This window comes from Protopterus annectens, chromosome 8.part0, assembly GCF_019279795.1.
Source record: "Protopterus annectens isolate FY-2018-M chromosome 8.part0, PAN1.0, whole genome shotgun sequence".
Taxonomy (NCBI): domain Eukaryota; kingdom Metazoa; phylum Chordata; order Ceratodontiformes; family Protopteridae; genus Protopterus; species Protopterus annectens.
This window is the reverse complement of record NC_056741.1, coordinates 336143737-336156973: the sequence shown is the minus strand read 5'-3', so window position 1 is coordinate 336156973 and position 13237 is coordinate 336143737. Positions and strand designations below refer to the sequence as shown.

The following is a 13237-nucleotide window of genomic DNA, read 5'->3' as shown; positions in this document are numbered from 1 at the left end:
ATAAAGTGGTATGTCCCTTGTCTGCCTACCTATCACAGCAACAGCTTATATTTCACAGCCACTATGTCACCTGAAATGGCTGCACCCCCTGCATGACCTCACACCCTCTCCTTGGAAGATGCAAGCAGGTAATCTCTCATCATTCTTCTTCTTCTTCTTCTACTACTACTACTTCTTCTTCCCTGCCAGCTCCAACAGGATCCCAAACTTCTTATCGAACTTCAGTGTCTTGCTCATGGTAAGGGCTTTATCCCTCTAGGCTGACAGGGCCGATTTCTTCAAAGGGCACAGTTGCAGTCCTTATATTTCCAATAGGGTGTCTTTGCAGTGATTACCTTATTGATTATTGCAGGTGGAAGATTTTGTCTGTTGCTTAAGTGCTGGCATCTGCATTGTTGTTGGCTGCTTGATTTTTTTAAAACTAAATAAGCCAATGAAATTATTTTTGACCACCTTTTTGATCAGGTTACAGGAAAGTAGATTGGGTGGAAAATTCCTCTGAAACTTAGGAACTGGGGATAAGAAAAGCAGTTTTAACTCCATGCATGAGTTTACCTATTTCTTCTAGATTTTGAAAACTTTAGCATAAGCATTACCAAATAACAAATCCTTGTCCGGAAGGGCATTTAATAACTGAGCTTTTAAATCCTCAGGTAAGTATTGCAATTTTACCCAACCGTGATTTCTCATAATATTATCAGTTGCAGCTAATTAGCTCATTATTTAACAGTTTCTCTACCAATGCAACAAAATTTTCAGCATCCTTAGGGTCTATTTGAAACCCCCACTTTCATAAACTTAACCGTCTCTGCCAGCTTCTTTTATCACTGTTTTGCCAACTTCTTTATCAATGGCTAAAATTGTTTTAATTTTATTATTTTGCCCAACACGATCTCCTCACAATTTTAATATATGTTTTAAATTACAAAACTGAGAGCTTACCGTTTTATTACCAGAAAATATCCAGCTATGAAACTTTTGAGTTTGTGTCTCCACGGTAACAGAGCTGAAGCTAAGTGTTTTTTTTTTACTTTTTCATACCTTTGATATTCAGTTTATTCCATGTCATGAAGGTTTTTAAAGACTTCCCAGTTAGATGGACTGAGAGGATTCTAGCCCAGTTTCCATGTCTCATCCTTCCTGGTAGGAGTATCACTTGAAGGCTACCAGTTATGGCTTGAGGTATTCCTCCAGAGTAAGTTGTTGAATTGTTGGCACTTTCTTTGACACTGCATGAATATGAAAAGCTACAAATATTCTTTGGCTACCTCATAAGTTGTCTGTGAAACTTTGAACATTTGGTATGAAAAAAATGTGCCAACATATTTCTGCATTCTCCACCAATGTAGAATATCATTCTACTAAAATAAACACAGGTTCTTTCCAAATAATCATTTTTCAATGACAAACAGAAGTTGAAGTACCCTTAAGCTTAACACCTTACAGCAGGAACAGTCTGTCTTAGCAAGTCTCTCAAAGCTTCTCAGCAACACTCTTTCTTCTAGTTTTCCTTTTGCAGGAAAGATATCCAGATTCCTTCTGGTATCTTCTTCCAGATCTCTCTTTTCAGTTTTACTAGTTTTCCCATGAATCACTACCATAAGTAGAAAACTCCCTTTTCAGGGAGGCCAATGAACTGAACTGAACTGGTTTACTGTGGCTTTCCTTGCTACACAGCACAGATTGGCTTCATTAGCCAAAAATTGGTGGAAACTCTCTATAACTAATACATCAAGGCTTTTGATTTCTTGAAGGAATATCTCTATTTAAAGTATTAACTTTATATAGAAAATTTGACAGTGCAGTGGCACAGCGGTTAACGTTGTCACCTCACAGCAAGATGTTCTCCAGTTCAATTTGCGGCTGGGGTGCCTTCTTTGTGGAGTCTGCATGTCCTCCCTGTGTTCATCTGGGTTTTCTCTGGGTGCTCCAGTTTCCTCCCACTGTGTAAAGAAATGCATTTGGAGTGTTTCTTTCCAGGCCTCCACTGAATATTGGCTTGTTCCAAGTCGGACTTTCCTGGTAAACAAATGTTAAATACTGCAGCATCATTTATACTGTTTTGTAACAGTGTCATTACCTTCTAACATACCAATTGGTGAAAACTCAGTAGCTCAACTAGTAGCACAACTGCCTTTGGGCAGAAGTCTGGGGGTTTCTATTTCCATACCAGGTAGATTAAATTGCCAGTACTGATACTGCAGTGCAGCATAAGGGAGAATGCCATCCTTCAAATGAGACCCTCAACTAAAGCCCCACCTGCCTGAGTTGGTGGTAGCTCAGGTGGATGTAAGTGATCCTGCCACATGTATCAAAAACAGCAGGGGAAGTTTCACAGTGCCCTGACCAAATTTGCCCTAATCAGTACGAATGCCACCTCAGGTCTCTCATGAAAAAAGGCCACTGACCTAATGGGATTAACCCAGTCTACAGAGTGTAACTACATAAAATATAAATATATAGATATATATACAGATATATATATATATATATATATATATATATATATATATATATATATATATATATGAATGAACTTCAAATGATCAAGAAATATCAGTAAATAAGACGCCTCAAAACGTATTGGTAAATGTGGCACCTGTTTTGTAACCAGTCAATAATTTTTGACAATCTGTGATTACAATCAGTTGCCATATATGTGAGTAAAATGTATAGCTAAAAAGATAGAAATGAAGCATATATCATGTATATTTTAAATGTGCTAGTGCATAGCTCAGGGAGTTTCATGTGGTACACATTCTTTCCTGCAGGCAGTCTGAATAAACGCCTCACTGAGGCTAGGAACTCATCTACAGTATTTGTCTTTTACATAACATTCTGACAAAAACAATACAATACAGTAACTGGTCCCTTTGCTTGCTGTTCTGATATGACAAAGTGAATGGCTTGCTTGGATAAGCATGTTTTGTCTTCTTTTTGGGCTGTTTTTTCCTGTGTGGATGATACAACTGGATTGACTAAGAGAAAATGGAATCTTCAAACCGTTCTTGAATTAACTGACAAAAATAGGTGGCATATAATTAAAAATGTAAGAAAAGCATGCAAATGTTGAAGTCCTGTCTCTTGACAATACAACCACTGAAGTCACTTCTCATAGCAAATTATTAGGGATGATAGTGGATGATAATCTTACATTCAACCTGCATATACAAAAATGCATAAGAAAAACTTATCAAAAGCAAGGGATGTTTTACAGAGCCAAAAATGTTCTCACAGATGCAACTAAAACTACACTTGCCACTACTTATCTCCTTCCCACTCTTCTTTATGGTGCTCCCATTCTTATTAACCTCAAGGCTTCCCAAAAAATTAAAACTTGAACAGTGCTATAACAAAGTTGCTAAATTTGCAGCACATACCCATTTCAGAGCCCACCGCTTTATAGCACTGAAAAGCCTAAATTGGTTAGAACTGCCACGTCATCTAAGATATACTCAACTTCCTACCAACTATAAAATTATCCTGTATCCATCTGCCTGTCCAGCACTAAAAAACATTCTACAGAACTATGTTCCCAGTTGGTCATTGCGAGCCAGTGTCCACAAAACAAGCAAATCTGATGGGCACTGTCTGCACTCTTACAAGGTTTCTAAGGCCTGGAACTCATTACCTGCATCCATCAGGTACCTCTCTGCCATCTTTCAAAACCACTCTGAAAGACTTCCTAGCTAACATTTGACTCTGTTCTCATTCAAAACCAAGTAAATTATATCTCCAAATGTGAACAAGTACCTTTTCATTCCTTATACCTCCGTACTCTCCCTTCCTCACTTAGTCCTCACTGCTAATTTTCTTCCCTGAATTTCTCTCTAAGTATACCATAAGCCTGTTTTCCATCACTTCATATTGCAATTCCTATTTGTATTAGACCAATTTACCTTTAATTTTTCTACAGTCTAAAATTTCTCTAAATATTAAATGAATGTCATATAACTTCTAGTGGTTCTTAATCAATGTTTTTATATTATGTCTAATTTGTTATAATTATTTAAACTCCAGATGTTTTTGTTTTATTTTTGAAGATTGTAAAATTATTGTTCTTAAAATGTCTTATAATAATTTGGAGCTTTTCTCCATGGGCCTCTGCTAAAAATGGGCTTTTACCCAGTCGGACATTCTCAGTAGTCAAATGTCAATAAATAAATAAAGTAGAGTTAACTTTGACTGCCTGCGGTGGGAGAAGCAATAAAGAAGTGCAAGTAGGTAGCCATTATTTCTACAAAGGGATATAATTAACTCTTCCATTTGCACCAGTGGAAATATGTCCATGAGGACCTCGGCGTCTGAAAACTACCATCTCTTTTCCTTTCAGCTCTCAAAGGTCTTGGACTGAAACCACTGTTTTTTTCCTGTAAACATGTTGCGTAGAGGGGTAAAGAACAAAGATTATTCATGTTCTGCTTTATCTCATGGTGGTGCTTAATTTTTGTTGTGTTAATCATGCCACAATACCAATGTGCCTTCAGGAAGACCACAATCATCCCATCCATCCACTTTCCAATAACCTGTCATCATTTATGGGAAAATGGAGATGCTGAAACCTATCCCAGCAGCCAGTGGCCGGCCACAAAGCTGTGAAGCTCATTCTAGACAGGGCACCGGTCTATTGTAGGATGCACATACTTACACAATGTAAAAACACAGTGTAGGCAGTTTGGAAGATAGCAAAGCAATGTACTGCATGTCTTTGGGAAGTGGGAAGAAACTGGAAAATCTGAACAAAACTCAGGCAGACTTCACACAGAAGGCCACCCAGCTGAGAACTGAACTAAAGAACCTGCAGCAGTGAAGTGCGCGTTACTCACTGTGCCATTGTGTTGAGCTCCACCAATTCAGATTTAATGATGTCTATGAATATGAAAAACACACAACACAGGCTATACTATCAATATGTTATCTTAGGTCAGTGCCTAATTAGGCTGCCCTGATTATCATACTGACAGCCGTGCAGGTGAAATACACAGTGCACAATCTCACTTTATCTGTTCTAACTATCTGCCTTTCACTGCCTATGTTTTGTTCAAAATCTGGCAGGCAGTTATTGAACATTATAGTACTAGGCACCCAATGTGAATAAAAATATATTGCTGATGCACACACAGAATATCATATCAATAAAATGGGTTAACATCCTTAAGTAATTCACTAACTTTTTTTTGTTTATTTTCCCCCCAACCCTACACCTTACATAAGATTTATTTTAATTCCACCATAATTGAACATGCTGGTAACCATCAGCTTTGATTATGCTCCTTTTATCCACTGGCTAAAGGTATTCAGCTGAAGATCCTAATATAAGTAGCTTTGCCAATCAACTTACGCATGAGATTGAGGTTTATAAGTGTCCGATTTCCAGGCAGGAACACCTTCCCATCATGGTGATCAGCTTGTTCAAGTAAAGGGTGTACAGTCTCGGTCTGCTCTGCTGACTGCTATAAAAATGCAAAAAAAAGATTAAAATGTTTATTTTTGTAACAAAATTAAGGGAAAAGGTAAAAATATACTTATTGTAGTCCTTTTTCCAGCAGGATTAAATCAGAAACAAAAATGTCATCTTACATATTTACTGAATTCTCAGTATAGACTCTGTTCGGTCTGCATTTTAATTTTAGAATTCTTATTTACAAACATACCCTGGATATATACAAATAATTACAAATTATCTAAGGTATGATCCCAGTTATTCTCTTTAGGGATAATACATAATTATCGACCATGGGATAGGTAAAATCAATCTAACATCAAATGGGATAGGCTAATTTGAACACCAAAAGGGAAACTGGATAGACTTAAAATGGACTGCAAGGGCAGCTAGCCATGTAATTACCTATGAACCTATAAGTATATACATACATACATACATACATACATACCTGCATACGTAACCATGGGAATACATTGCAGACAAATGTTTCAGTATTTGACATTACAGGCACAGATGTTCACAGATCTTACAGAATATTTCTGTCAACAGGCTACATATGTGAGAAATGAAAGTAATGTACTTACCTTAATGTCACATCTGCATGATCTGTGCCTATATTATTCAACCTTCAGGATCAAATGCCAGAGATTGTAGTCAGCTTGGCAGGAGACACCTTCTCAGACTTTAAATCTTCCCCTTTATCCATAATTCTTACCACAGCTCCTACTCTCTAGATGTCCAGTATGGTGTTTTAAAGTGAAGCACATACATATGAACATGCATGTAACCAAAATATATACCCCACAACTGAGCCATATTATGATTAAATGGGGCCCTGGGCATGGCAATGGACCAGCCCCCCCCCCCCTCCACAGTAATTCCAGTGTCCCATTACTTGGCTGTATCTCCCTAATTACCAAAAATACTATTAAAAACCTGTCAGTGTACATACTATTTTCTCCTTTACATTTACAATTACCACAGAGATTTGAATTTCATTTAAAACATTTATTTCAAATTTTACAAAAAAAAAAAAAACACTGACAACTATTTTCTTAACAAACACTCTCACAGTGAAAACAGACTCAGCATGAGAAATAGTAAACTTCTATTCCTTTGAAATTCACATTTACTGAAAATGCATCTGACAACCATTTAAACTACAACAGAATGCAGGGTTTAGTACTCAAATAGTACATAGTGACTTTCTAATTAGCATCTATGTGACAGGCACAGAAATTCAAAAGACAAATGTGTAATGTATTTACTAATGGTCTGGGACAGTTCACTGGACACAACTGCCCTTTTCCATGAGCAGCCCAAGAGTATTGTCTGCTAAATTAACTTTTCAGAATTACACACAAATGACAGCTGTGAGAATCAAACCATGTGCTATAGGAAGCAGCTTTTTAACAGCTCATAGCCTTACTCCTCTGCACCAACTGCTAGATAAGCTATATAGCCCATCTGACATCTATGTGCTTGCAAAAGCAAGCTAAATAAAAAAATGTATTCATAGTTAAAATATAAACATTCAACTCAGAGCTGATACCATCTGATTTTTTCACAGCTAAATAATATGCACACTGTCAATATAACAAGGAAAAGAAGGCACACATCCAAAGAACACAGCTCATATGATAATGCTCCTAATTGCTACTATTAATTTTCTTCCTTTACACCCTAAGTACTCTAGGTCAAAGGTTGTTACTAGGCTTGCAGTCCAGAGAAGCACTGAGAAGCTTAGTCCAAATTCCCAGGTGCCCCAAAAAACTGTCTGATTAAGTGACCAGCTCAAAGTCACACAGCAGGCAAATGAGGACTGTAGAAATCAAAGCCTGTACCACAGGAACTACAGCTCACAGCCTTAACCATCTCTGCCAACTGCTAGGCAAATGTATTTTTAGGGATCAAAATCTTTTAGCAATCTCAATGTTTACACAAGTGTGAGTCAATCATATCATTATATGTTGGGTAATGTACACAAAAATGTGAGATGTTCTACAAATCTGGATTCACATAAGAGCAGACTACTCTAAAATCATTTAAAAAGTTAACAACAACAGGCTATGTATCAACATTTATTTTATGACCCACAAAATTATGAAACCCTATGACTGGCACTGACAGGGTTGGCATAATGGTTAAGGTGTTTACTTCATAAACATAATTTACAGGGTTCGATTCTCACCTTTGAAGGGAAATTGGCTAGGCTTAAAATGGTCTGGAAGGCTAACTAGCATAGTGCTTACCTATGACAGACTGGTTTACAAAAAAAAAAATTAAAAGAGGCTTGGCAGTTGGTGTGGAAGACTAAGATTCTTCCCTCCCATATTTAAGGTTCACGATCTGACTCTGAACAAATCACTTAGCTAAACAGTGCCCCCTAATTGGAGCACTTCAAGTACACACACACACACACACACACACACACACACACACACACACACACACACTACCTTCACTTTCCAAAGATGCAAGTCTTTTGCAATCAAAGAACTGAACTGCTCCTACTACAGAACATTTCTGCTTCCAACCAAAGAACTAAACTGTTCCTGCTATGACACATTTCTGCTTCATATCCTGCATCCCAAGTACTGCTGCAAATAGCAATATGTCTCACTATAGAAAATCTCTCTGCTTCTGCAAATAACTCCAGGAAAATCTCTCTGCTTCAGATCCAGAGACTTAGAATCTCCTGTGTACTTTGAAAATCTGGTTGTGTGTGCTGACATCTCCTGATATACATATATGCTGGGGTGAGAAAGTATAATGTTAAAGGAATTAAAGGAACAGCATTTTTCTGTTTATTCTGACATCTCCAAGATGCACGTGCTGACACTGGGCTGAGACGGTGTAATATTAAAGGGAGATATGTTGTTGTTGTTGTTGCTGTTGATATTGCCAAGATGTAGAAATTTTATTTTATTTTTTAAAGCCATTGCCAGACCCCACCCCCACCCCAGCTAGCACTGTGTTGCCTTGTGTTGGATCTGACTGTGCCCCACAGACCTCACTACCCATAACAACGGGAAGGTGGATGGGTATGTTGAAGAAAGTACAATTGTGTAAAATCTTACCATAAGGGTAGATGTCCTTCTCTTCAGTGTTGCAGTGTTCACTACATTAGAGATCCCCTGCCAAGGACAGCCTGACATCTGGCCAGTATACTAAGGCCTTAGGTTGCTTTAAGGTACGCCATACATCACATGTATGCTTCTCACATAGCGTAGGGCATGAAGGTGCTGTCCGGATGTACCATCCGCAGAACTGAGCGCCCCAGTAGGAACGCCAGTCCAAGGAAAAAAAAGAGGTTACCAGTATATCTAGAAGATGAAAGGACCAAGAGGGAGGTGGAAGGGAGTAAATACTGCAACAGTGAAGAGAGGAACATCAACAGTTATGGTAAGATTTTACACAATTGTACTGTCCTTCCATTTCACTGTTGCAGTATTCATTATATTAAGGAGAGGGCCAAAGCTCAGGAAGAAACATGGAAGGAGGAATGGGTCATAAAATAAATGTCATCTAGGAAGCCAAAAAGGATGGCCCTAGCAAAACCAGCTCTAGCTCTGGAGATTCCATCCAACTTGTAGTGCTTGGTAAATGTATGCACAGAAGTCCAGGTAGCTGCCTCAAGAATAGAGTTAGTATCAAAACCATTGAAAACAGCATCAGAAGAAGCCACAACTCTGGTAGAATGAGCCTTAACAGAATAAGGAATGTACTTACCAAGAAAGGAATAACAAAAATAATTAGCTTTTGAGATCTACAAAGAAATAGTTTGCCTAGATACAGCTAATCCTAGGGATCTAGGATGAGCTGATCAGATTTCCTAATAGTCTTGGTCTTACCCAAATAAAATCTGAGTTGTCTATGCACATCCAATGTGTGTAGCACCTTCTCACTGGCAGACTGTGGAGAAGGGAAAAAAGTGAGCAAATGAATACACTGATTAAGGGATGACTTATTCACCACCTTGAGCATAAAAGAAGGATTAATATGCAAGGACACCCTGTCCTTATGAAACAGTAAAATAAGGAGGACAAGCTATAAGGGCATGAAGCTTAGACACCTGTCGGGCAGAAGTAAGGGCCAACATAAGTACAGTCTTCCAAGAGCAGTGTTGCATGGAAGCTGAAGCTGCAGGCTCAAAAGGAGCCTGAGTCACTTTTTCCAAAACAAAATTAAGGTCCCAAGGAAGAGGAACAGGCTTCCTGGGAGGCCTAATGCGAAGGACACCTTTAAGGAATTATTTAGCTTCAAATCTAGAAGCTAAAGGAGGAGATAAATGCAGACAAGCAGAGATAGCTGATAAGTGATCCTTAACAGAATAAGCCAACCCAGCACTGAGCAATTCACACAGATAAGAGATAACCAAAGGAACATCCACAGAAAGTGGATTCAGGTTACAAAAAAGACACCAAGCAGAAAACCTCTTCCATTTGGATAAGTAGGATTTCCTACTATTGGGTTTCCTGGTCTCCTGCAGGAAGTTAAGCACATCCTCAGAAAAAAGTTGTCTATGTGCAATCAAAATCCCATAGTGTCAGTTTAAGAGTGGACAGGTGGGGATGGATGAGAGATCCCTTTTCCTGTGTGAGTAGGTCTGCCCTGTGAGGTAACTTGTGATGATTGCCCTTGGCTAAATGCAGAAGAAGAGGGAACCAATGCTGTCTCAGCCAAAAGGAAGACAACAACAAGATTTTGGCAGTATCCTGTTGAATTTTGAACAGATCTTTTGGAAAGATGAGAAGGGGAATGAAGGCGTAAAGAAACATCCCCTTCCAAAAAACAGATAGGGCATCCACCTTCCAAACCAGGGGACCTGGGACTCTGGCACAAAATAGAGGAAGTTGTCTCTTCAGAGGGGAGGGAAAAAGATGTATTTGAGGAGTACCCTACTGGTGGACAATGCCCAGAAACACATCCATGTGAAGCATCCATTCATGGGGCTAAGTTAAGGAACTCCTCAGAGTGTCTGACACAATGATTTAAAATGAGGAAATGTAAACGTCATGAAGAGTCCTTAATACTTGATAGCAAGATCCCACACTAGGAGTGCCAACCAGCAGATCTTGTCCCACCTTATTTGTTTACATACCACATCTCTGTGGTATTCTCTGTAAATACTTTGACAGGACATGGGCAGAAAAGAGAAAGAAAAAGCCTGAAGTGCTACCAGAAGAGCTCTCATCTCTTTGATATTGATCTGCTCTTTCTGTTGAAGAGGTGGCCAGACCCCCTGCACCTTCAGGAAGCCAAAAGCTGCTCCCCATCCCACATCCAAAGCATCAGTGACCAGCTCCTGAGAGGGAACAAGGGGATGAAAAGGGAGCCCTGGATTCAGAGACAACTGCTGGATCAACCACTGAAGTTCCTTATTGAGACAAGGTAGAAGAGGAACTGCATATTCTAGGGGATGCGCACGTTGAAGCCAAACTGACTTTAGAAACCACTGAAACCTTCTTATGTGGAGTTTGACCAGAGGCAGCACAGGGATGGTGGATACCATGAATCTGAGAGCTCTCAGAAATTCTCTGGCTGTAACAGAGGTCAGAGGAAAAAGAGTCTGAAAGAAGGAAATGAGTGTTAAAGCCTTGAGAGGAGGCAGGGTTGCCAGCACAGGCACAGTCTGTATCCTGCACCCCAGAAAAACATGGTCTTGAGAAAGACTAAGAAAAGACTTTTTGAAGTTTATTGTGAACCGTAGGCTTTGCAAATGAGAAAGGAAATGGCAAAATGAAGATTTTGCAACAGGATCTCTAGAGAGGATGCCTGAAATAGAAGGTCATCCAAGCAAGGAAATACTTGGATCCTCCTGAATCTTGCAAAAAGCAATCACAGGAGCAAAGCATTTGGTGAATGTCCTTGGGGCAGTAGAAAGGCCAAACAGCAAAGCAGAAAACTAAAAATGCCAAGAAGCAACAGGGAAATGAAAAAACTTCTTGAAAAGGGGATGAATTGGAAGTTGAAGAGGGAACAGAGCCTGAAGGGAAAACATTCCAAAGGAGGGCACCTACAGAAAAGTGTTTAAAGGAGAGAGGTATAGAACTGATCTCCAAGTACCCTCTTTCCTGGGCACTAGAAACATCCTGAAATAAAAACCTCTCCCCCTTTGGGACATAGGCACCTCTTGAGTCAGACCCTGAATCAAAAGGTCCTGAAGCACCTCTGGAAAGAAAGACAGTTGTTTCTGAAGGGGCTGAGGAATACCCATAAAACAGGGAAGGGATTTCCAGACCATGAAATACCTCTGGTGGATTATGGACAGGACCCAGGAATCTTGAGTAATCTGCAGCCAACAGGAAAAAAAAAAGAGAGAGAGAGGCAAAAAGGAAGAGGAAAATGCCTGGGAAAAATAGGATAGTCAGACAGCACCTGGTTTATCAGGAAAAGGAGACTTTTGAGGCACAGAAAACCGAGAGCCTGCTTGCCACCTTTTTACCCTTAGGAGGAGAACGAGATTGCGTATAAACAAAAGCTGACTTACTGGGGTAATTTCTCTGAAATTTAGGCACAGGAGAAACAAAAGCATGTGCGATGTCCCAACACTGGGCCAGTAATGAAGGAGCCTGAATCCTCACCACTGACACTGGAAAAGGATGTTCACTTGGAATGCAAATGGATACACCTAGTATTTCCAGATGCAGACCTCTCTGCATCAACCACAATTTTCCTTAAGAGCACACAGGAAACACAGTCAGCCCAGAGTTTGGATTTCTCTATTTCTGCCTCCCCCCTAGGTTCCCAATAAGACTCTCCACTGGCACAGCTGTAGGGTTAGGTCCTCAGTCGAGTGTCCAAGCCAAGTCCTCCAGCATCCTCTCTGTGAAACCGGTGCTTTGTGTTCCTGCTTCAAGTAGCTGACACACACACTGTTTAAGAATTAATTTTCACACACACACATACACACACCTGGGAAAGGCTGGCACAGACTACCTGCTCTACCAACTTTGCCCAGACTATAAGGTAGATTAATTGCCACCAGTCAGTTACTTTAAGGCTGTTAAAAGGGTATCCAATTATGCTGCGGGAAGTTAATATTAATACAAATGGTAATGTTGACCAAACAGCTAGGCTTTCAGGAGTGGCTACAGTTACCACCAAATAAATATGTGCAAATACTCTCAAAACTTAAATATTTTCTAAAAGGACCAGGTACAATGAGAAGTTTAAATATCTTTAATAGTAAATAATAAAAGAATATGAAAATACTAAATATCTCTTTACAATAAACACCAGAGTTTCAGTCACAAGGAATATTAAAAATAGCACAGATGGAAAGTTTCACACAGTTATAGAAAAACAGTATAGTCTCACTATCTATTCCCATTTGACTAAAATAATTACTCCTCCTACTTACTGAATGGAACAATGTAAGATGGGTGAGTGGTCCTTGTTTCAGATCCAAGACAGAATGAATGCTCCTGAGACGTCAGTCTCCTCTAATAATAAAACATTATTTCTGTACAGAATGACATTACATACATCTTGTCATTTGACTCTATTTCTCACATCATTAGAAGCTACCAGGGTTTAGCACCTATGAGCTACAATACACACAGACAGAGCTTTGCTCAGATGTGGTGCAGCTGTTGGAAGTCATAAAACCATAAAACCATTTCACTCATCCTACAGGAGCTATAACCTATTATCTAGTACAGACATTGTGTCTCTGGCTCCATTCAAAACTGTGGGATAACATATTTATGGCTTAGCCCATAAAGTAATTTAATTTCAAGAATATTTTGCAAAGTTAGGTGGATTAAGATTAATCTCTTTGCTTCC

At 39.3% G+C, this 13237-nt stretch overlaps 1 protein-coding gene across 4 annotated transcripts in view; it reads right to left on the bottom strand.

Annotated features, from left to right (window-relative positions):
• Positions 1–13237, bottom strand: part of LRRC71 (leucine rich repeat containing 71) — a 2015367-nt gene that overhangs the window by 154686 nt on the left and 1847444 nt on the right. For all 4 annotated transcript variants that reach the window (XM_044079834.1, XM_044079832.1, XM_044079831.1 and 1 more), the window contains one exon: positions 5342–5453. In XM_044079834.1, coding sequence (XP_043935769.1) covers positions 5342–5453 — 112 coding nt within the window. The remainder of the gene's footprint in view (positions 1–5341; positions 5454–13237) is intronic.